This window comes from Canis lupus, chromosome X (assembly GCF_003254725.2).
Source record: "Canis lupus dingo isolate Sandy chromosome X, ASM325472v2, whole genome shotgun sequence".
Classification (NCBI taxonomy): Eukaryota; Metazoa; Chordata; class Mammalia; order Carnivora; family Canidae; genus Canis; species Canis lupus.
This window is the reverse complement of record NC_064281.1, coordinates 86114613-86139308: the sequence shown is the minus strand read 5'-3', so window position 1 is coordinate 86139308 and position 24696 is coordinate 86114613. Positions and strand designations below refer to the sequence as shown.

At 42.7% G+C, this 24696-nt stretch overlaps 1 protein-coding gene across 4 annotated transcripts in view; it reads left to right on the top strand.

Annotated features, from left to right (window-relative positions):
* The window catches only part of AMOT (angiomotin), a 64974-nt gene that overhangs the window by 22556 nt on the left and 17722 nt on the right, over window positions 1-24696 (top strand). For all 4 annotated transcript variants that reach the window (XM_025431386.3, XM_049107811.1, XM_025431387.3 and 1 more), the window contains 4 exons: window positions 2646-3129; window positions 7294-7438; window positions 8320-8412; window positions 10938-11083. In XM_025431386.3, the coding sequence (XP_025287171.1) occupies window positions 2646-3129; window positions 7294-7438; window positions 8320-8412; window positions 10938-11083 (868 nt within the window). The remainder of the gene's footprint in view (window positions 1-2645; window positions 3130-7293; window positions 7439-8319; window positions 8413-10937; window positions 11084-24696) is intronic.

Here is a 24696-nt window from a genome sequence, read left to right as displayed (position 1 = left end):
GATTTTCCCAACATCATGGTGCGCTGAAATCTGCTTCCTTTTCCAGCCTAGGGGAGTCGGAAGGGCAACTACCTTGTCTCCATTATCTCTGAGTAGAGCTCAGAGTCACGGCCAGAGCCATTGCTGTGGCTTATCCGTCTCAAGAGAGATCTCTTTCCGGAGACCTTGTGGTCTCCTCCTTCCCGAGGTCCCTGAGGGGCCTTGTACCATCTGTCCAGGGCATGGAGGAGCCCTTCAGCCTCCAGGCAGGAGGGATGTCTCAGTGGCCAGTCTGTTTGAAGGAGAGGCCTGGACTGCTGGTGGGGCCTAGAGGAGCTGGTGGGCAGGGGGGCGAAGCCCATTTCAGAACTGGGCATTCAGTCTTGAAAAGAGAACACCTCCCAGGCCCAGGGTTTCCAAATCCTGGCCACAAGGATAAAGGTTAATTTGGTTGTTTTTCTGTGACATTTTGAGAGCTGGATTGGAGAACATGAAATGTAAGCCCCTCTCTTCTGCCCAGGAGATCCAAAAGCCCTAACATCCCAGTACATTATATTTTAACCCTAGGGATATATAAAAATTATAATAGCTCTTACTCAAAGAGGAAGGAGCACACAGAGTCTATTTTACCCCTAAGGAAACTGAAGATTCCTGGTACAGAAAATGGGAGAAGACTCTTATCCCAAATAAATTTATAAATGGTTCCCAGGCTTTTGATTTGACGCCTGTTTTGAGCATTTTCCAAGAAAGGTAACATACAGTAGTGACTTTCCAGGTGTAATAATGGGAATCCTGTAAATTCTTCTGTCTGTAAGTAGGTCAAGTGCTTTCTTTAATATCCAGCAATTATTTGATAGTGCCATATGTATGAAATTGGAAGAACATCAGCATACCAGAGGCATCGATGGGGCTGAGATACAGAACCCAGGGCCCGAGCAGGTTTGAGGGCTCTGGCAAGCATCTGGGTTATTACTGGGTATCAATTATCAAGTGTTTGGAATGATTTTGCAGATGTAAAAAGCCCTCACAGTGAAGATCTCTAGTAGAGATAGATGCGTGAACAATAACTGAAATGTATAACTGAAATGTATGTGGGAGGGATGTGCTTTAGCATCTGGAATGCCAGTTAAAAGTTAATTGCTCCTAGTGATTTCTCCCAGTTCCACCATGAATTTTATGCAATTTAGTGCAAAGATTAAATGGATATCCCATAAGTAAAATCCCTAACAGGGTCAACCTATCTCACTGGGAGGTAGATAAGAGACTCTTTGTAATTCCTGTCGAGCTCAAAAATGAGAGGAGCTCAGTATTTTTGTAATTCATCTGTGACCTTAGGAACAAAACAGGCTCATGCAGATTAAGTAACATGAGCAAGGTTACACAGCCAGTAGGCAGTAGAAAAGGTCTCCAAATTCTGTTGGGATCCAAATCCCATGCTCTTAGCCATCTGTCTTCCTTGGATTGAGAAATATCAACTGTAGGACAAGCATCCACAGGATGTGGGAGTATATGAGGTTAGTTGGGCACGGGCTGGGGGATGAACAAACTTTTCGTCTCCATTGTATACCTACAGATATTCCTGCTGGTAGCAGTGATGGTGGAAGCGATCCATTCACATACTCTTTGTTTCCCTTAATGGCTAACAAGTACAGTATTGGGTGTGAAAATGGGAGAGACACATTAAACAATGTACTGAAGTTCTCTTTATGGAACTTTCTATAAGAAATAGATTGGGGAAAAAAAGAAATAGATTGGGAATTTGAACATACGTTGTGTGGAAGTCAATGTATTATGGTAGTGGAAGAGGCAGAAGAAGTGAATGTGGACATAAGGGTTCTACCCTGGCACTGCCAATTACTCACTCGGTAATATCTGACAAATTGTTTCCTCTCTCTTGGACTTCAGTTGCCCAGTCTATCCAGTGAGAGAATGGATTAAATTATTTCTTGAAGGCTTCTCCAGTCTTTACATTTTGTGATTCAATTCACCAAAAATAGTATGACAGTGTTGCCTGCAATCCCCTTCAGATCTTGGTATCATTGCTCCTAATAGGCCTCATTCCATTATTAACTGCACTCAACAATAATTATTTGGCGTCTCTAATGTAATAAGGATCTACATATCCTCAAGTCATTTTTTTGTGAATGTATGCATTATGAAAGAGAGTTGCCAGTATCGAGAAGAGGACTGGTTGTGATGTGACTGCAGTTTGCCATTTCCTGGTGGGCAAGTGGAACACACTTTCTGAATTGGACTCTTTGCATATGCTGACTGCATATAGAATGTCAGAAAAGGTTGTGCTTAAGATAATGACGTGAAAATTACCTTCTGGAAGACTCATTTAAAGTGCTTACACTTGAGCAATGAGAGCACAGGCGCACATCACTTAGATTTTCGCCAAACGACCCGAGAGGTCACCTGGTTCAGCCCTCCCGGGGATCACACCTCTGCCGGGCACTCGCAGCTCAAGCCTGGAAAGGGCTGTGGAGGACTTTGCAGAGATTGCCGAGTCTAACCCTGCCTGCTCCTCGTTTTTGCAGGTGTCCTGGGGCGGGGGGAGGGGGCAGTGGCACCGGAAGGGAGGTGAGCAGGCTTCCAGTGTCGCCGCCCAGCGCCGCTGGAGAGAGCTTAACCCGAGCACGCCCTCCGCCCTCCGTGTTTTACAGGCCGGCGCAGGACATCTCGTTGCCGCTGTCGGCCCGGAGCTCAAGGCCTCACAGTCCTACTTCTTCCCTCACGTCTGGGGGCTCCTTGTCCTTGCTCCAGTCTCCGCCAGCCACGAGATTGTCTCCTGCCCAACACCCCTTGGCCCCCAACCAAGGAGACCACTCAGCTCACCTGCCTAGGCCCCAGCAGCATTTCCTTCCGACCCCGGCTCACCAGAGTGATCATTATCGGCTCCCTCAGCCCGGCCTGAGTCAGCCCCCTCCGCAACAGCACCACCACCACCATCACCAGCAGCAGCCGGGAGAAGCCTATTCAGCTATGCCTCGGGCTCAGCAGTCCTCCGCCTCCTATCAGCCAATGCCAGCCGACCCTTTCGCTATCGTTTCCAGAGCCCAGCAGATGGTGGAGATCCTGTCCGATGAGAACCGGAACCTGCGGCAAGAATTGGAAGGATGCTACGAGAAGGTGGCGAGACTGCAGAAGGTGAGGCCTCCGTTTTGGAATATCGGGGTCTTCTTTCAGTCTCATGTGTTTCATATCGACACAAGTCTCCACTCGGTGCCTTCACGACTTCCGCATGGGTCTTCTGGATTCCCGTGTCCGAAGGTTAGGGGTGGATCCCGACTTTGGAAAAAGCCTTCTGCCTGTCTTTCTAGGAAGAGTCACATTTTACATTTATGGGGTGAGAAAAGAACTTATTTGTACAGTTTTCCCAGACACCATAGCCCTGATGAAAACCTAATTGATGGTTTTTGAATTCCAGGAGGCTGAGAAACTTCTTCATAAGGTCAAGAACACTTGATGATGCCTGTATAGGGGAAGGTCCTGCCAGCCTAAAGGCCTTTTGTCTTGATTATATTTTCCCAAATAACTGAATTTGGGACTTAAATGTAAAGCCATAATTCCTACAAAAATCTCCCCACTGACATTAGATCCTGCCCTGCCTTGTTCTGGAAAGGGCTTAGAACACTTTTCCAAGTGGGAGTTCTCATAGTGACTCTTTTTCAGCACCTCTTCCTTTGCCTCCTTTTTGCTTTGGTTTTTCCCTGCAGCTCACATTCAACATCTGCTGTCTTTCTCTGGTGTGTGTGTGGGGCATGAGGGGCTTACCACCACAGCTGGGTGACAGGTGACAGCCCTAGGCTGAGGAAGTAGGAAAAGGAGTGTGCATCCCATAGAGTTCACATTCTTCCCTGGGCCCCTCCTGTCTCCTCCAGCTGGGACTTTAGCTCTTGAGTGCCCTAAGCTAGGAACCTTAGCTCTTGGCTGTCGGTAAATAGGGTTATACCTTTGGCAGCCTCTTGGCAGCTTTTGTCATTGTGGAGCTCATGTGGTTTGATCTCCCGACAATGTGAACTGTTCCGGGGAGGTGAGGGTGAAGGTGTGGGAGGGAGGGGACTTTGCCCGGTTTTGTTCAGCAACTTTGTCCTTAGGAGACACCCAGGAGTGGAAATTTCAGGGGCCCGAATGAAACTGAGAATTCGTAAACACCAGATCTGGGTCTTACAGGAGAGGAGGGCTTACTGTCAACTGAGAGTTTTTATGTAGCTGCAACCCCCCCCCCCAACACACACACAGTGTTCCAAAATCTGGATGGGGTTTTGTTGGGGTTCGGGGATAACTGTTGCTCCCTGGCTTTGCCCCCAGCTTTACATTTTCTGCCTCCTCTCATTGAACTATACCCACCCCTCCCATCACATCGGTACAACAAATTAATCATACTCACATGCTGAAAGCAGACTGGCCGATTTGGCTGATTGGGTTTCACTGTTGACACCCCTCCCCAAACTCTCTATTCAGGGTGGCCCCAGCCCCACCTTTGATGTAGTAATCGGGAAGGTAAGTGACAGGGAAGAGGCGCAGAGTAGGATTTGTGGCGTTTGTTGTTGCTTGTTCTCCAGGGAAGGGTAGGATGCCTCGACCAAGTATAATTGGCACAGCTTGAAGGCTGGGGGGAGTGAAGGCTGACCCAGTGCTGCAGTGGGTTAGAGGCCTAAGTGGGGTGGAAGAGGACAAAGAAAGTGGAAGGGGAATGGTGGTATCAGCTGATGCTAGAAAAAAAATAAAGGCCCGAGGCTCATGAGTGGAATAACGAGACAGAAACCCACCACCACCTCCCTCTTCCTTGCCCCCACCATCCCGGACCAAACCAGTGGATCTGCCCTTTTGTGACTTCTTTTCCTGGGAAGTCCTGTCGATGGATGCAAAACTTGCCCATTTGGAGGGTACAGTATCTACAAGGCGGGGGTGGGTGGGAGGGGAGTAGAGAAAGATCTCGGTACCAGATCTGGAAATAGCACTCTGAACAGCGTGAGTCAAGGGCCTGCCCTCCAGGTGCGGCATTCTGTGGGGAACTGAGAAGCCTTGCCCTCTACAGGCTGCCTAGTGCAGACTAATACCAATCCTGCTCTTTCAAATGGAAATGTTTATTTTCTGTACCCAGCACTTGAATTTCATGCAAAAGCTTTATCAGGCCCAGGACTTGCAGATCTTGTCTCTAAATGCCATTCACCACCAGTTTTCACCTTCTGTGCTGCTATCTTGGTGCCATCTGCAAGGAGAAAAACACTCTGGGAGTCTGCTCTTTTCTGTGGTGTAAGCCTCATTTGTTTGCAGGCAGCCCTGCCTCGGGCATAATTTTGGAGCTGGGCAGGTGGAATCTGAGTTGTTTGGTAACCCCACCTTTTCCCCAGTCTCCCACTGGGGGCCTGATATTTCTCCCCATAAAATACCCTGAGCTTTGTTAAGGATAGTGGGAAACTGAGAAGGAATGCAGAATGGTTGCAGGAGTCAAATTTAATTTGCAAATTGCTTAATAGGCCACGGGGTTTATTTATCTTATACAAATTATATGCAAATATCTCTGTGGCTATTTCATGTGCAGTGAAGCCGTACTGGTTACAGAAAGACTGGAGTCTAATTTCTTATTTTCTTCCTGATTCGGGCTGATTTGGGGCAAGACCCTTTCTTTTTGTTTTTTTTTGTTTGTTTGTTTTTGTTTTTTAAAGATTTTATTTATTTATTCATGATAGTCACACAGAGAGAGAGAGAGAGGCAGAGACATAGGCAGAGGGAGAAGCAGGCTCCATGCAGGGAGCCCGATGTGGGATTCGATCCCGGGTCTCCAGGATCGCGCCCTGGGCCAAAGGCAGGCGCCAAACCGCTGCGCCACCCAGGGATCCCAAGACCCTTTCTTTTTGATGTTTTGTGTGTATGGTTTTCCACCCCCCCCATTTTACAAGATTTGCAGTGGTGTCATAACACACAACTCTGAACATGAATTTCTGTTCAAAAATCTGTACTGGTTTCCCACTGACTAAGGGATAAAGTCCAAATACCTGGCATTGAAGCCCTTTTATGATCTGACTCCAGTCTATCTTTACAGCCAGATCTCACCAACTTCTCCTTGTGTACCCCACAGTGTCCAGCCAAATGAGACTGCTGGTCATCCTGGGAATGCATTTGCTCACTCAAAATAGAATACCCTTCCCCTCACCTCTGCTCATTGAAATCTGACCTAGGTTTTAGGATCTGACTCAAAATACCACCTTCTGCCTGAAATTGGTCTCCTCTCCCCTCATCCCAACCAGGAATAACCTTTTCCTCCCTGGCACCTTCGTAGCACCCACTTCTGCTGTTCTGAATAAGGCATACTTCTCTGTATTCTTTTACTTCATTAGATTGAAAGCTCCTTGAAGGGAAATGATCGTGTCCTCATTCTTACAGACCCCATGGGTATTTTAAAGAGTTAAAGAGTAAATATTTGGCCATTGGCAAAGGTTTGTTAGAGTGAACTGAATTACTGCATAAGGCTGAGGTTTGGAGTTTTTAGGGTTCACCTTGGCCACTAACTTGATTTCAGAAAGATCACTTTCACTTTTCTTTTTGCTAAAATGGGAAGAGGTGTTCTTGTGAAGGCTGATAGCAGGGCCAATAGAAATAAACATGGGAAAGCGCTATGGACACTCTGGAATAATGTTATCTACATACTATATACATTATTAATAGTATTTTGAAAATTAAGAAAATTCTTACGCAGAAATGAAAATTGTTTATAACTGTACTTAGGAAATTTATTCTCTCCTACTACCTTCTCTGAAGACAGAAACTGTATTTGTTTTTAACCTGAGGGAGTCTGATGACTCTGTGAGTTAGTTGCTCAGCTGAAGGTTGACTTTAGAAATCCTTCTTGAGAGGTGCCTGTATGGCTCAGTCAGTTAAGCGTCTGATTCTTGGTTTTAGCTCAGGTTGTGATCTCAGGGTTCTGTGATTGAGCCTTGTGTTGGGCTCCACGCTTAGCAGAGAGTCTGCTTGAGATTCTTTCTCCTTCTCCCTCCCTCTGCACCTCCCCCACCCAGTACTCAAGTGTGTGCACACACTCTATCTCAAATAAATAAATAAATCTCTTTAAAAAAAGAAAGAAAGAAAGAAAGAAAAAGAAGAAAGAAAGAAAGAAAGAAAGAAAGAAAGAAAGAAAGAAAGAAAGAAAGAAAGAAAGAAAGAAAGAAATCCTCCTGGGAAACTTTTCTCATATGACTGTGTTATGCTGGCCTCCTAGCCATCATTAAGGATTTGTATATATGTTTTCAGACCATCTTTCCCATTAAGCTCCTACCACCCCCACTATCTTTCCTTTTTTTTTTTCAGGTGGAGACAGAAATCCAGCGTGTCTCAGAGGCATATGAGAACCTTGTAAAATCATCCTCCAAAAGAGAGGCCCTGGAGAAAGCCATGAGAAACAAGCTTGAGGGTGAAATTCGAAGGATGCATGACTTCAACAGAGATCTGAGAGGTGGGGTTCTCACTTCTGAAGCATTGGCCAAGATGGTGAAGGGAAGGGCTGAGGGAGGATACATTGAGGCTCTCAGTACTTGTCCAGCCCACTAGTATGGCCAGTAAACTGCAGAGCATAGACTAGGCTAGGTTTGGGGGACTGCAACAGAACTTGGTCCCAAGCTTGCTTAATTGAAGTGAGGTGAGCTGATGTGTTAATCAGACAGTAACTGTCCCCCAACCCTGGGACTCCTGGACCCACCTGGCCTGCCCCCACAATCTGTACTGCCTCTCTTCCCTTACAGATTTTGCAGAGGAGGCCTGTCTTTGGCTGTGCAAGCTTGAAATAGCAATATCCTCCATTGTTTCTGGGACTCCTTCCTTTTATTTTTACCTTAACATGATAATACTGAAGATGGTGACAAATGACCACTTCAACACCTTTAAAACTGATGACTTTGGAGATATTTTTTATGTCTCTAGATTTAGACTGTCTTATTGATAAAATGAGACAACTGAACTTGGTACTGCTCATGGTCCCCTCCTAGCTTTGATGTTCCATGATTTTAAAGACCTCATAATAACTTTGATGCTCTTTCACCTGGTGAATGAAAGATGTCACATATTCAGGGATAGATTCCTTCATTGGAATTTAGAATTCTGCACTTAGGTTTTTGTCAGGGTGGGGTGAAAAAAAGTGTTAAGCACTCAACTCCTCCTTCCCAAACATAGTTTATTTTTGTTTGCAGCTCCATATTTTAAGTGTATGTCTGTGTCACCTATGCCTTAGTAACATGAAGAAGCAGGCTCATTCTGCCTAAGATCAGTACTTAGACGGTAAACACCACGTGCTTGGGAGTTTGTATATGAGGCCCTGTTGATTGTCTCTGAATTCCACAGAGCGTCTAGAGACTGCCAACAAGCAGCTTGCAGAGAAGGAATATGAGGGATCAGAAGATACTAGAAAAACCATCTCTCAGCTCTTTGCAAAAAGTAAGTCTGACAGCTCTAGCAGCAGGTACTAATGTGTGGTTGGGAGTCAGATATGTAAAAAGGTTACACAGTTCTGCTTAATCCTTCTAGAATAGCCAGGGCAGAGCAAATGCCATCTAGGGATTCTTTTTCCTGTTCAAGCGTAAAGTTGGGATTCTTGTTTTTTTGTTTTTGTTTTTTCTTTCTAGGCCAAGAAGGCTGCTTGCTGTATTTAGTCACATCAATGTGGCTTCTTCTGTATTAAACCAGAGAAGCCCTTTGATATCACTGCTTTTGTCACAGCTAGCTGAAAAGGACCTTAGTGAACATGGGGTCTCTTAATGTTGGAGGGATTTATCGTTGAAGGCTCCATGTGCTGGCTCAGGTAGAGATGGAATTAACATGCAGGATTGATGATTAGCCTTTGGAGTACTGAATCTGCACCTGTGCCTCCCTTAGTTAAACACCCTGTATTATATCATGTCATTGCATACTGGCACAGTGCAAGGGGAGCTAGAGGAGGACCTCGGCTATGGCCTGAGCTACTGCCTCTGGCCATGGACTTGGAGGATGTGGGGAGGGCAGAACTATGTCTTCCTCATAATAGCATTTCCTTTGTCTGGAAATACTCCGAGGACCATGACAATGAACTAATCCTCCTCTTTATCGGTCCCTAATAGACTCCACCCAGCTAGACAATGCCTCATTCTTTTCAATTGCCACAATAAAACCAGCAATAAAAACTCTGCAGTGGATTGAGCCCATAGGGGGAAACAGATGAACTACCCTCAACTTCTGCAAATGCCCGTAATTGGTGTTCCCTACCCCCAGTCTCCGTCACCGTGGCTCCCAGCTGGAGTAGTGCACAGTAGGGACTTGTCAGGCCCCATCTTTGCAGGACCTCCACATGACCCTTTCAAGTCACTCCATGCAGCTTCCAGTCCGCTTTTACAAGTTTGTTTGATCTTTACTTACAATATCCCCCTCCCTTCCTGGGGTTGCTCTGTTGTGTGCTGGCCTCAGAAGTGGGGCTTTTTTTTTCTTCCTCATTTCCCTGAGCTTCCTGTTTCTTTGTCAGTATGTATAGAGGGAAGAATGTAGTTTTTCTGGTGTCATCAGTACCTAGTATAAATTGTTGTGAAGTTGCTATAGTGGTGTCACTCACCGTTACCCTGGAAGCTAGTTCCCCGGTGGAGAAGGTAATGGCCTCCCAGGACAAAAAAGAACAAAAGAGAAAACGTATGGATTCTGGTCCTTGGATCTGCTGGTTCATACCCTTCCTCCTTGTGTGGCGATGGTATCTCAGGTGTCCTGGGAGCTCTGCTGGTGGTTTATAAAATGTGGGAACCTAGTAGATAAAAACTGTATTTGCAGCAGGGGGAAATACTGCCACATGGTTCTAGAAGGGAAAACTAGACTCCACTTATATAGCAAGCAAGGAAGAGGGCATGGCTTGTGGCCTCAGTTCTTTTTGCCTTTGGACATCAACAGGGGGCTGCGTGGTTGGAACTGTGGCGAGAGGCAAGAAAGCCGTCTTGAAAAGCCTCCCCTGGGGAATGTGCTCCACTTACCCTTGAGAGGCCAAACCGACTCAACCCAAGGAGAAGGCAGTCTGGTTAGAAAGAGTTTAGAACAGCCTGGCCTTAAGTGTGGGCTCCACTATGTACTTACTCACTAATTGTAAGACCTCATACCAGTTCCTCAAAGCCTCTGGGTCTCTGCTTTGTCATATACAAAACAGGGAAAAGAGAGTAACACTTTCCTTGCAGGGTTTTCTGAGGAGTAAGTTACTTGATGTGCAATAAGTATTCAACAAATGCTCATTTCTTTCCGAGGTACAGCTGAATAGATATATAAAGTCAGAGTGGGAAGGAAGGTGAGGCTGCCCTCTTAGTTTCTCTTATAAACTTAAGTATCGTGGTCTTCAGAGGAAGGGCACACTACCTCCAAATGAGAATCCAAATTGCTCCTTTGAGTCTCTGGTATGAGGTCTGTCCTAGTTAAAAGAGGAGGGACCTAGAAATTCGGAGGGGATGAACTACGTGTGTCATGGGCTTCTGTACCTACAACACAATCCTGGATTTATTTCAATTGGAAATTAATGTTAGTAAAGAGTAGGGTTTGGAGTTTTATATATTCTGTGAAATACCATTTTCATTTTGATTTAATATATTATGAGATAATGGGAAAATTTGAGGGGCTTAGTTGCTCCTTTGCCAATACAAGACCACTTGAAGAAATAAAATTGAAGAGACAAGCCTACCTGTTCCTCTGGTGTGTGTGTTTGTGTATTCTTTGCATAACACCTTTCATAACACTTTGCATCTACTTTCACATTGCTTCTGCACAACCATTGTTAAATGACTTTTCTGAATTTACATAGCAAGTTAGCGGTAAAGCCAGCAAGAGAGTGCAGATCTTGGGTCTGCTGGTTCTTTTAGCTGTGTGTTAGAGAATGTTTAGTAATGGGTATGATTGTCAGTGTGCTCGGGTAAGTTTTTGAGCCAGCTCTGGAATGGCAGTAATGATAATTCATGTCTTGATAGATAAGGAAAGCCAGAAGGAGAAGGAGAAGCTGGAAGCTGAGCTAGCTACTGCCCGTTCTACCAATGAGGACCAACGGAGACACATTGAAATTCGAGACCAGGCCCTGAGCAATGCCCAGGCCAAGGTGGTCAAGCTGGAAGAAGAGGTATGTGTAGTTTTCTTAGGTAGCATATGAGCCCGAGGTGGGAAAGAACTGGGGAATCAAGGGCACTGGGGTACTCTCCATTTTGGTGTACTGGCAGCTACACAGTCCCCCAACAGGAAGGTACCATCTGCTTTTTAAAAAAAAGAAAAAAAAGATTGATTGATTGATTGATTGATTGATTGATTGAAGAGAGAGTGCATGAGAGAAAAGACAAGCTGGGGGAGGGGCAGAAGGGGAGAGAGAGACTCCCAAGCAGGCTCCCCACTGAGAGTGCAGCCTGACTCCAGGCTCTGGGGTTCAATCTCACAACCCAAGCCAAAGTCACAAGCCAGACACTTAACTGACTGAGCTTCCCAGGTACCCTACCATCTGCTACTCCTAGTTAGAGCTGTGCTGATGTGAGTGGACTTTGATTTCTTTTCTCCTCTCTGCAAGTACCTTCCTTTGGCTCCAGAATAGAAAATCACCAAGGTCAAGGAGCAATTTCCATTTGCTCCTTCACATAATAAGCTAACCACCACCTCCTAGTTCTTACTATGGACCTAGCTCTGCCTTAAGCCTATGACAAATATATACTTTTTAATTCCTCCTCTTTTAGGGCTTGAAAGCTTTATCTTAGGAGAACTATAAAATGATTCAAGATATTTTAAAGTACTCCAAGGATCTTAAATCAAAATAGTCCTGGTCTCCCCATACTCGGTGGGAAGTTGGTCTCCTTACATAAAAATAAATAAATAATCTTAATGGCTATGCCCCTTGTCCTAGGATTTATTTTGCAGATTGGTTTTGAAGTAGAAGCAATCTTGAAGGGGTCTGGAACAGGTTGGGACTCAGGGACAATTTACAGTTTATGGCAGGCCAGGAGCTGTGCCCTGGGTCTTCCTGGCTAGATTGTGCAATGTAGGTACATGGTGAGGTGAAACTGTTGGTTATTTGTGTGCAAGGATGGAGTTTTTCTTTGACAAATACAGGGACCCCCAAACTACGAAGCATATGATAAATATGTATCTGATTAGTCTTAATGTAGATGTTATTAGATTGCAACACAGAACTGTATTCATGTGAAATAGAGGGAATGTGCTGCTGGTCTGTCATTAATTAATCTTGGATGTCCGTTGTCATTGTATTGAAGTACTACTAACTCTTCGATGTTTTGTACTTCAGGGAATGGGTGTGTTCCAGCAAAAATTGATGCCAAAGTGTAACTTGGTGAAGAAAATTTCACATCTCACTCACTATTCTAAAATTTGAATTGTTTTAAGAGGAAAAAATCACCTCCATTGTGACAAATTGGAAGCTTTATAAACTTGAGACCAAAAAAAGTGTTTAGTGACCCTCAGCATTTTGCCTCTTGTATTTGAGCTGTTTTTCCACCTTTCATTGATTGCCTGCTGCTTCTCTCTCAGTAGAGGAATGGTTCTAGTTCCTAGAGTCTGACTTATAGATATCCTTTGCTTTGGGGGTGGAGATTAAAATGCTTATTGGAGGGGCGCCTGAATGGCTTAGTTGGTTAAGCGTCCATCTCCTGATTTCCACTCAGATCATGATCCTGAAGGGTTGTGAGATCAAGCCCTGCATGGGGTTTGTGCTCAGCAGGGAGTCATCTTGAGATTCTCTCTCTCTGCCCCTCCTCCTGCTTGTTCACACTCTCACTCTCAAATAAATAAAACTTTTTAAAAAAATGCTTGTTGGAGCTGGGTTGTGGGTTCATACATTTCCAGTAGGTAAGGTCAGCTAACCAATGATGTCTTTGACCTGAATTGCTTAATCATTAAACTGCAGGTTGTATAAAATCAGGCTAATGTCTTGCTTCATCAGCTGTCTACATCAGAAATTCTGAAAAGTTGCTTTATTGAACATAAGGAATACTTGTATATGTCTGGTATCCAGACCTAGGAGCACACCCTTTAGCCTTTTGCTACACCTCATATATTCTTTTTCTTCCTTTCTTTTTGAGGAAACCACAGAGTAAATTACAGAACAAGGATAAGACTGTATTCTTTTGGAGAAGGGAACACTGAGAGACTGGCTGAGAAGTAGTTTGCTGGTGGTCACATGGCAAGTCTTGGGTAGAGCCAGTAATAAAACTGGAATCTCATGACTCTTCATTCCCTAGACCTTGCTGCTTGTCTCCCTGGCTGAATCATCCTTTGGTTCCATTCCCAAAGAGAAAATGTGGGCACTTGTTCAGATCTAGTAACCTCTGCATCTTTTCATTAAAAAAAAAATGTGTCGCCCATTGGGCCCCCCTTTCTCAACAAGACTATGAGAAGCTTGTCCAGACTGATTTGAGATTAGGGTGTATACACAGCCCTACTGCCCCTCCAGGAAGAGTACCCTTCTAGTAGGAGATAAATGGGGACAAAGACCCTGCAACTATATTGGTTTGCTGTGTCCTAGGGCTCAGTGGCAACTGGTTGTTAATCATGAAAATAATATACAATATACATCTAAGAAGAGGATGTTAATTTGTAGTTCCCACTGGGCAGCCCTCACTGAAAGAGTTGCCTGGTATATATTTCTGGCTTCAGACTTCTGAGGCTTTTCTGGGCATTCGTTCCAGAGATTTTTAGTTGCTTTCCAGGGCCCTGCCCCCAAAACCCATAGATCTACAATTTAAGAAAGAAGTTCTAAAAATTGGACGAGGATTCAATCATGACATCTAGTAGCTATATCTCTCAAATGAACTCCTCAATTATTGCTAATTTTTTAGCTTTCATCCAGCTTGTACTTTTGCGCAGAGTCTAGTTGTTGGGAAATTCTGAATTGTTGCTAAAGGAGGTGGAACATTTGATGGAGAGAGCAGGCTGGGAGCCTTCTACTCAATGGAATTGCAAAGGCAGAGGCCATGTAATGTCTTCCAGACTCTCAAAGTTGGTCACCTCTAGCACATGTATGGGCTTGAAACATGTCTCAGGAAAAAATCCACTGATTTTTATTTTCTTTCCTGTTTTAGCAGCCTGTCAGAACTGGGTTTGCTCCTGGGTGGTGGTTGTGTTATCTCCGTTTTGATATTCAAAGGAAAATATCCCTTTTTCTTACTCTCAAATACATAAATTAATCATTGGATTTTTGCTCTTCCACTGTGACTCAAGCCCCATTAGGGCTTGTTCTATCTGGGGTACAATTTTAATGTATGGGAACATTAGGGAAGGTAGCTCTGGAGGTAGTCTAGTAAGGAGTCTTCATTGTTCACAAAATTAGTGAATATCTCTAAATCAAGAAGGGTATTCATGAATAGAAAATGTATCCCTCTATGTGTTGGAGATAACTTATGTAAAGTCATTTTTGAAGGCAGACGGATATGTCAGACCTTTGCCTATGTCTCATATAAACAGAGAATTTAGTTATGGCTTACACATGGCACCATGAGTTTTCCTTAGAAGTTCTTCTAAGGGAAACCTCTGTAGTCTACTTAGCACATGAGAATGAAGGAAACTTTCCCAAATTAAGTCGTTGGTCTAGGGATCTTTTCTTAGCCAACTAAGTGCAAGGTCAGGTCAATACACATACCAAATTATTATGTTGTACACCTGAAGCTAATACAATGTTATATGTAAAATATATCTCAATAAAAAAAAAGATGGTCAGGGAAAAATTATGACTAGTTTTAGTGGTCCAAGAACCCTTGCATACATTTATGTCTTTCTCTGTACAAAGTCCTCATTTAGATGCTCTTCCTGAAATTCATTTCATTTTTCTAATCCCATTAAGTCTCTTGCTCGTGATACTCTTCACTGTACTCTAAGCTCTAACAGAAATATGCCTCAGGCTTACAGAGAACCTTCTCCTGCAATCACAACTTCTTCCTCTTCCAAACTCAGCAGAGATTCTCTGATGGACCCTGTTCTGTTGACATCAGAGGAGGTATCTTGCTGGGAAGGTGCTAGCACTTTTACTAAAGGAGAGACCTGGTTTTTTGGTGATTCATTGTGATCCAGGTCTTGCCACAAATCTGCAGCCTATGCAGTAAACCCCAGCCAAGGTAAATGGTGCCTTTTCCATCCTTGCCTTTATCTTTTGGGATATGTATGAAGGTTGTACTGAAGTGGAGGCTCAGTAAACTCCAAGTCTAAAGAACTATGAGTCCCACGGTAACCATGGTGTTCTTGCACGCGAAGGGACCTCCCCCAACTTCTCCCCCCTCAACTACCACTAATTTGATCTCACTGGAGAGTTTTGACAGATGCCTGGCATATCCCACTCACAAGGCTCAAGGCAGCCCAGGCTTCTGGCTGACTACTGTCTTATGATGATCCAGAGCTGAACCACTGCTTGGGTAATTGTTTCAGGAATGGTGGGAAAAAGGCCCTGGCAAGATCAAAGATGGAAGATGCTGTGGGTGGGCTGCTTACTAAGCGGAGTGCACTAGAAGGGACAGAGGGAATGTGGGAGGGCTGGAAACAACAACAACAACAACAACAACAACAACAACCCAAACCAGTGAGCCTTGTTCTTCAGCTTTAGGCTAGAATGACAGCCACAGAGATTCAAGGAAAAGGGGCCCAAGTGTTAAATTTTTCTGAACTGCAGTGACTCGGGATGATTTAGACATCGCAGTGATAACTCTTGATGGCTGTGCATGTTCTGGTGTCCTTTTGCCACTCCACTCAATTCTTCACAACAAAATTCATATTGTTTCCCTTCCATTTCCACCACTCTTTCATGGCTGATCTATCTTTCTTATTTCTAATTCCCTTGCCATTTAATTGATTTGTCATTTGGGTTTTGGAGATGGACAGTTTTATGCTGTCACACTTATCCACACAGTACCATAACTAGTCCCCTTTCTCAGTGTTAGAGGAAGATGTGCTAGGCAGAGAAGCTTATGTCTCATCCAAAATAATCTTCAAACAATAGCATATTGTGTGAACTCACACAATAGTTATAATGGATTATAAATGTGGTTGAAAGATCTGAGGGTGCTAATTATGTGTGCATTTAGGGCATTGATAAGAATTCAGATAATGTACATTTTGTACCCAGGAATCTTCCAGGGTGTTCTGCTGATGGATTATTGGCTTATTTGAAGGGTACTTCATCCAAGGATGACATTTCCCATATTTATGGCAGCATTTTTTTAGAGAGAGAGTGTGGAGAAGAGGGGAGGGAGAGAGAGAGAATCTTAAGCATGCTTCACACCCTGCATGGAGCCTGAAGGAGGGCTCTATCTTATGACCCTGAGATCATGACCTGAGCTGAAATCAGGAGTCCGAGGCTCAACTGACTAAGCTGCCCAGGCACCCCCGGCAGTATATATATATTTTTATTTATGATAGTCACACAGAGAGAGAGAGAGGCAGAGACACAGGCAGAGGGAGAAGCAGGCTCCATGCACTGGGAGCCCGACGTGGGATTCGATCCCGGGTCTCCAGGATTGCGCCCTGAGCCAAAGGCAGGCGCCAAACCGCTGCGCCACCCAGGGATCCCTATTTTTTTTTTTTTTGAAGTAGGTGCTGCTCCACCCAATATGTTAAGAAATTATGTCCCCACCCCAAATAGAGATGGAGTGACCTCTCAGAACTTGTTTTTCTCAGTTTTTCCTATGATTTTAACTTTTTACATTCCCAAATTGGAAGCCTTGTGTAATTTCTTTAGTCTTCTCAACAGAATGAACTCGGTTCTCTTGGTAGCAAGTTTCTAGAGGTGCTTTCTACTCTTCACTTCTTTTAATATCCACCAGTAGACCACAGCCTCTTGGCAATAGATGGAGATAGCTCACTAATACCAGGGTAGTGTTACTAAATTGCTTCAGAGGGAACTCTTACTTGGAGCCAGGGGTTCCTCATTAAGGCTAATTCAAGATCACACAGAAATCACGGAAGGGTCATGGGGCAACATATAAACTAGTTGTATGAAGGAGAGGGGCAGAGAAGATACACTTTCACTGTGACATCTGTGACACGGTGAGTGGGGTTGTGGCAATGGAAGGGAAGATGAAAATCAAACATAATGAAGGATGTCCTCTATGGCACCGGACTTAGCTCTGCATAACTACTTTTAATGTCTTATAGCTAATGAGTTGTATGCATGTGATGATGTTCATCCAGCCAGTAATAATAGCCTTCCCCCTCTACCTATCCATCTGTATATATATTTTCATTATTTTTTAAGACTTTACCTTTTTTAATAGCAGTTTTAGGTTCCCAGGAAAACAGAAGGGAAGGTACAGAGATTTTCCATCTACTCCCTGCTCCCATACCTGCATAGCCTCCACCATTATCAACACCATCCACCAGAGAGGTAAAATCTGTTACAATTGATGAACCTGTGTTCACACATCAGTGATCCAAAGTCCATAGTTTATATTAGGGTTAACTCTTGGTGTTGTACCTTCTATGAGTTTGGATAAATGTATAGTGACTATATCTACCATCATGGTATCATACAGAGTATTTTCACTCCCTAAGAATTCTGTATTCTGCTTATTCATCTCTACCACCTATGTATTTTTTTAACTTTTTTGAAAACATTTTCAAATATATTATTGTATCTTCCACCACGAGCCTTGCAAGTTTTGTCTTCTTTTAACAGATTAGGAAATTAAAGTGCAGACAGTGATAAATCTAGGACAAAACCCAGATCTCTTAATTCTAAAATATCCTACACTATGCTTTGTCCATCAGCATATAAATGGAAATGGTCAATGATTAAATTACTTCCTTGCAAATGGCTGAGATAAATGGGTACTCTGGAGCCCTAGAAGTAATTTTGTATATAGCCATCATTTAAAAAATAAATTTGAAAGACATCCACAGTTGTTGGAGGGAGTGAAGGGATGCCATCATGTGGTATTCATTTGCAGGGATCAGATTTTACTGAGTCAGAAGGGGGTTAAGAGATCTGCCAAATGCTTGGGAATGGGTTCAAATTATTACAGAAGTGCAATGGAAAAATATGATTGATTGAGCTCGAGGGTATTTGCCCTATTCTTCATTGGATTGCCTTTCTGCTGTTCTTCCCACTTTATGATTCCCTTTTAAAAATTTATCTCTGAATCAGAATGACTTGAAACCCTTAACTTGACTTGCCAGACAAAGTAAATACACTGATGAATGTGTTTATTGTTCATATATTTGTAGTGTTATAGCTAAGCTATGCTATGCACATTTTTACTCTTCTATTTGAGAGCTAAATAATATTAACTGGTCACCAAGAGGGTAGTGAACAATGAAGTAGAACTAGAATCTCAGAGAGATGCACAGGAATAGAAGGTCCCTGCCCTTATGGGGCTTTTGGGGTACTGCTCTCCAGTGGGGCAGGGACTTTGTGTTGCTTCCCATTGCATCACTACTGCTCTCAGATGTAGAATAGGGCCTGACATATGAAAAGTATTCAGGAAATATCTATTGAGAGAATGAAGGAATCCACACATGAATAAAATCTTATACAGTGACTACTAATAGAATACACATTATGAGAGGCTTTTGAGAAAAGCAGCAATCAGGGTCCAGTAAGATTAGTCAAGGAAAAACTCCTGTAGAGTTTAGTGATATGGTGAGGAGGGATGAAAAAATGATCAGACTAAAAACCAAAAAAAGAAAGAAAGAAATGATTAGATTAATACAGAGGTTGATTATTTGCAAGATAGGCCTGGTTGAATTTTAAGGCAGTAGGAGGCTGGAACGTTTTGATAAAAACATTTTTAAGAGCCATATCTAGACTGGACAGGGGAGTGTGCTAGCAGATTGGGGGAAATGAAAAGTACCAAGTAGCATGAGATATGGATGAGAGAGAAGAAATCTGGCCTAAATAAATGAGATAGAGGGGCACCTGGGTGGTTCAGTGGTTGAGTGTCTGCCTTTGGCTCAGGTTGTGATCCTGGGGTCCTGAGATCAAGTCCTGCATCGGGCTCCCTGAAGGGAGTCTGCTTATCCCTCTGCCTATGTCTCTGCCTCTCTGTGTGTCTCTCATGAATAAATAAATAAAATCTTAAAGAGAAAAGAAGTGAGAGAGAAGGTATGAAGGTGCCTAGGATATAGTAGGTACCTAATCAATACTACTTGAATGGATATGCTAGCAGTAGATTGCTCTGTTCTTAAATAAAGCAGTGCCATAATGTACTACTTGAGGAAGTCTGTTATAGCAACTGTATATAGGATGGACTGTGTGTCTGTGTGTACATGTGCTTATGTGCAGATGGGAGAGGGCAACTGAAAGTATGGAGATCTGTTAGGTTGTTCTAATAACTTAGTTGTGAAATTAGAATTTAAAACTATGTAGGCTAAAGGAGCACCCAGGTGGTGCAGTTGGTTGAGCATCCAGCTCTCTGTTTCGGCATGGGTCATGGTCTCAGGGTTGTAGGATAAAGCCCCATGTTGGGCTCCACACTCAGCACAGAGCCTGCTTGAGATTTTCTCTCCCTTTCCCTCTGCCCCTCATGCTTGTGTTCTCTCTCTCAAGTAAATAAATAAATCTTTAAAGAAAAGAACTACGTAGGCCATGAAAATATACGGAAACAAGAATATGAGATATGTTAGAATTAATACATAGTAATAGACAGAGATTGGGTATGGTGGACAGAGGAAAGAAGAAAAACAATAATTTCAAGATTTTGAGACTAGAAAAATAGAGTAAGTGATGATAATGACTGAACTATCAAAAGGATAGCCTTTTAAGGAAATATAAAAGCAGTCTGGGACACATTAAGGTGTCAGTGAGAAATCTTGCACTTGGCTAGAGGTCTGTGACTAGAGAGTATGATAACATTAACATGTGAATATAAGCAGTTGTTGAAAGTGGGGATAAATGAGATCTCCAGTAGTGCGTAAATGCAGATCAAGGATTCTCCACCTCAAGGCTATTGGCATTTGGGGCCAGATAATTCTTCACTGGTAGTCGTAGAGGAGGCTATCTTACGGACTGTGGGATGTTTAGCAGTATACCTGATTTCTACCCACAAAAAGCCAGTAGAAGCCTACCCCTAGCTATGACAGCCAGAAATGTCTCCACACGTTGCTGTGTGATCCCTGGGGGAGACATAGCTCCCAGTTAAGAACCATCAGTATAGAAGCAAAAGAATAAACTATCATAGATTAAACCTTTGTGGTATAACAAGAGGCAGAGATGGGATTGGAAGGGAAGGTGAGTCTAAAATATCAAGACAGAAAGTAAGATTGATTTAAGGAACCACAATAGGAGAACATAGAATCAAAGAAAGCAAAGGAAAGGGAGCTTTGACAAGTTTTTGAAAATTGGTGTTTGGTAAGAAAACTTGAATGGATAGAATGATTTCCCCTATTCACTGAATATCCAGAGGGAATTTGGTTTAAATGATGGATTTACTTGGCTTCTTCTAGAGGCCTGTGGGTACTCATCTTTAGACCTGAGCCACTACCTTGACTTCGGAAATGTTTCAAGTAAACTTTTCACTTTCTTAATACTGAAGACATAGAAAAACCATAGGATCATCTAGGATTCTATGGAGAGTACACACATTATATGTTCTGTCTTTTTCATGTACATACATACAAACTAAGGCAGAACTTCTGTTTTGTTTTTACCTCCAAGAATGTGCTCAAAAAAAAAAAAAAAGAATGTGCTCATACAGAATTCTAGGATTTCATTTTGCCTCCTTTCTTAATTATTGGTCAGTGTTGAAGGTAAAAAGGGGAAGAGCAGATCCATGAAATATTTGTAAACTGGAAGACTATCAGAGCCCATCTGAGACCATCTATGTAGCCTAGTGTGGGTTTCTTTTTTAATTTTTTAAAACTTACTGGTCAGTGCTCTCTCCTAAGACTAAGAATGCCATATCCAAGGGCAATGAGCCATGGGGTCCTCAGGAACCTTAAATTATTTAACCATGCTGAAGAGTCAAGTACGAAAAGATAATAGAATAAGGTAAGATGGGAGGCCCAGTCTCTAGGAATCCTAGACAGACAACATGCAATATATATTCCTACATATTTTCAAAAATGTTGTAATCTTTGTTTGGATCTTAAGTTTTATGTGGAACCCTAAAATATAAAACACATACAAGAGAAGGTATCTGATACAACTTACCTTCCATAGTGGCCTCTGAATCACTCCACAGACCAGTTTGAAAATCACTCCATTGTCTTGCACTTTATTTACAAAGGACCAGAGAGTAAATAGTTTCAGTTTTGTAGACCATACAGTTTCTTTTGCAAGTGCACCTGCTCAACTCTGCCTTTCTAGCCAGAAGGCATTGGTAGTCAGTGTGTAAAGAAATGGGGATGGATGGATTTGGCCTGCTGCTGACCATTTTGCTTTGCTGACTCCTATAACCCTCCTCATTTTTTTACAAACAAGGACCCTGAAGCCAAAAGTAGGGAAGCAAAGTACCATCAATAGTGGAGCTAGAACTAGAATTCAAGTCTCCTGATTGCCACTATGTTCTTTTACCTTTCATTTTGCTGTCAAATAGAAATAGCTGATTCTTGTGCGTGCGTGCATGTGTGTGTGTGTGTATGTGGTGGGGAATGAGCTCTGCCTAAGGCTCTTTCAATGGTACTTTTGACTGTAAATATTTATTTCTCACAAAGTGGAGGTGCCCCCAAGTCAGGTATTTTGGAGAAAATATGGTGTCCTTGCAGCTAACTAGTCCTTGCTTCTAATTGTATTGCCAGTGAATGGCCTTGTCCCATAAAGATATCTGAAGCTCTGTCATATGAAGTGTTTGAGGCTTAGTTTTTTTTTCTTTTTGTTTGGCGGGGGGGTGGGCAGAAGGCGAGAGAGTCTTAATCAGTCTCCATTCCCAGTGCAGAACCTGGTATGGGCCTCGATCTCATGACCCTGAGATCATGACCTGAGCTGAAATCAATGCTTAACTGACTGAGCCACCCAGGCACCTTGAGGCTTAGTTTTATATATCTTCCTAGGGGAAAATGGCTAGATTTTTAATGTCTTTTTTTAAAATCTTTAAGTGTAGTTGACCTACAATATTAGTTGTAGGTGTACAGCATTGTGATTCAACAAGTATGTACATGATAAAATGCTTACCATGATAAGTGTATTACCATATTATTGGCTACATTCTTTATGCTGTGCTTTTCATACCCATGACTTACATATTTTATAACTGGAAGTTTGTACCTCTTAATCCCCTTCACCCATTTTGCCCATCCCCCCCACTGCTCTCCCATTTGGCAACCACCAGTATGTTCTCTATATTTATTAATCTGTTTCTCTCTTTATTGTTATTTGTCTCTTTGGTATGTCTTAATTAGACACTGATATGATAATGAGAGTCACTGAAATGAAAACCATATCTAGGCTTTCTGGCATGAATGTTCAAAGTTGAAAGGATTAGAGCATGTGTGATTTGGCATTAACTTTCTCTTCAAAAAAGGAACAATGTTAAGTACTTTTTGTACTGGGCAGTCTACTAAGCACTTCATGTGTTCTCTCATTTGATCCTTTTAGAGGTATATCACATCTTCATCATCTCCATGTTGATGAATAAATAAATGGAAGCTCAGAGAGATTAAGGATCTTACCTAAGGTTGTAAACCTAGTGTGTGGGAGAGCCAGGATTTGAACACAGACAGTCTGAGGCCAAAGCTCATAACCATAACCATTTACTGTGTGGCCTCTCTCTTTACCTAAGAAGGAGCCACTGACATTTCTGATGACCTTGAAAGATGAAGTTGGGAACCCAGAATGTCCTAATTACCAGTTTAACATTTGAGGAGCTTAGCACAGGAGACAAGGCAGAAAACAAAAGGAGGTTTTTCATGATGAAGGTAAAAATGAAGCAAATAACGATTGTAGAGGAGTTAATGAGCCATACAGACCTACCTTTGTTTTTTTCTAAATATGGGTGAGGTCTAAGGGGCACCTGGATGGTTCAGTCAGTTGAGCGTCCGATTCTTGATTTTGGCTCAGGTCATGATCTCAGGGTCGTGAGATGGAGTTCTGTGTTAGGCTCTGCGATGGGTGTGGAGCTTGCTCAAGATTCTCCCTCCCCTTCCCTTTGCACCTCCGCCTCCCTCTCTAAAATAAATAAATAAATAAACAAACAAATAAATAAATAAATAAATATAAGATCTAGGAAACATAGAGCACGTAACTTAGAATATAGCTGACTTGTTGATTTCATCTATAGGGTCTTGCATTGGTAGAATCCTAGAATTGTCCTCTTCTGTCATAATTTGTCCAGGGATTAAGTATTTACTAGGTGACTGTGGTCTTTATGGGTGAGCTATACCTGTTTTTCTTATAAAAAAGGTAGGAGGAGAATAATGCCAGCAGCAATAGTCTCGGTACCTTATATATAACCATCCCAGTGGCAAAACATAATTGGATTTTTTTGGCCTGCTTTGTGGATGTTGTCTGACCTGCATGCCTGTCTTCAGCCATTTTCCCTTCCAGAAGGTTGGCTGAGTAACTCCTACTGCTGGAGATGCTTTTGCTAAGATATTAATGTTTCCTTTTTCCAGAAAAGCAGGACATGGAAATAACCACCTGGCCTTGGACTGCTTATTTTTCAGTTCTCTGAGCTTACACCAGAGTACTTTACCATCAAGGCAAGAACTGCATGCTCACTTTAATTGCCTTTAAGTATAACTGCTATAAGCCTAACTAATTATAGTTAACATCCTGTGCATTAGCATTGTACTGCTCCCTTGGGATTTTCAGAGTGATTCACAAATAAATGCATTCAACTTTAAATAGCTCATGAGGATTATAGAACCCAGAAGGTGAAGATAGAGAATATTCCTTGCTCTCCAATTATTCAAAGCTTAGCAAATAGGAAAGCAGAGACATGTGTGGCCTAACAGTCTTCATTGCCGTACTCAGTGTTGTTACAAATGGTGACCCATCCCAGGAAGGAGAAGTGTAAGCTTACTGAGAGAAAGAGAATGATGAGTATTGTTTTGTTTTATTTCCTAGGGAAACGTCTAGTTGATAAAAAAACATGTAGACTTCCAACTCACCTCAGCTGGTTTATAAGGCTACATTGAAGTAGGTCCCAGAATTAAAGGAAATGTCAAAAAATTATAGGAAAAATTTTTTAAAAGTTTTCTTGGTCACCTAGGCAAAGCATACCACAGATCTAGTAGGAAAATATGAGACAGGTTTTCTGCAACCTAGATAAAGTTAAGCAATTCTGATTTGGGGAGAAGGCAATTATAAGACAAGGACAGTCCAGCACATGCTCTTGCTGTCTGACTGGCCATTCTAGACAGCAATGATTTGAACTCATTACCACTAAGAAGTTGCCTGGTTTCCTCGATGGGGGGAGTCTGGCTGGTCCTGCTGTCTTGGCCCAGTTAAATGGGGGTGGGCAATACTGGAAGGGTAGGTAAGTTCTAACATTGCAACTATCTGCCTAGGTAGTTCAAAGGGCTTGGGAATTTGTTGACAAGTTAGAGTTGAGCTGAATCCTTCAATTTCCTCTTGACAAGGTTATTGATAATATTTTGATTTAGATCTTAGTAGTGAAAGTATCCCTAACCTCAGCTTCCATGAAAATGATAATGACAGATATGACTAGCTCAGAGGGATTTCTGCTTTAGAAAGAGTCCATAGGTTGATTTTTTAAAAAATGTTTTATTTATTTATTCATGAGAGACACAGAGAGAGAGAGGCAGAGACATGGGCAGAGGGAGGAGCAGGCTCTCTGCAGGAGCCTGATGTGGGACTCG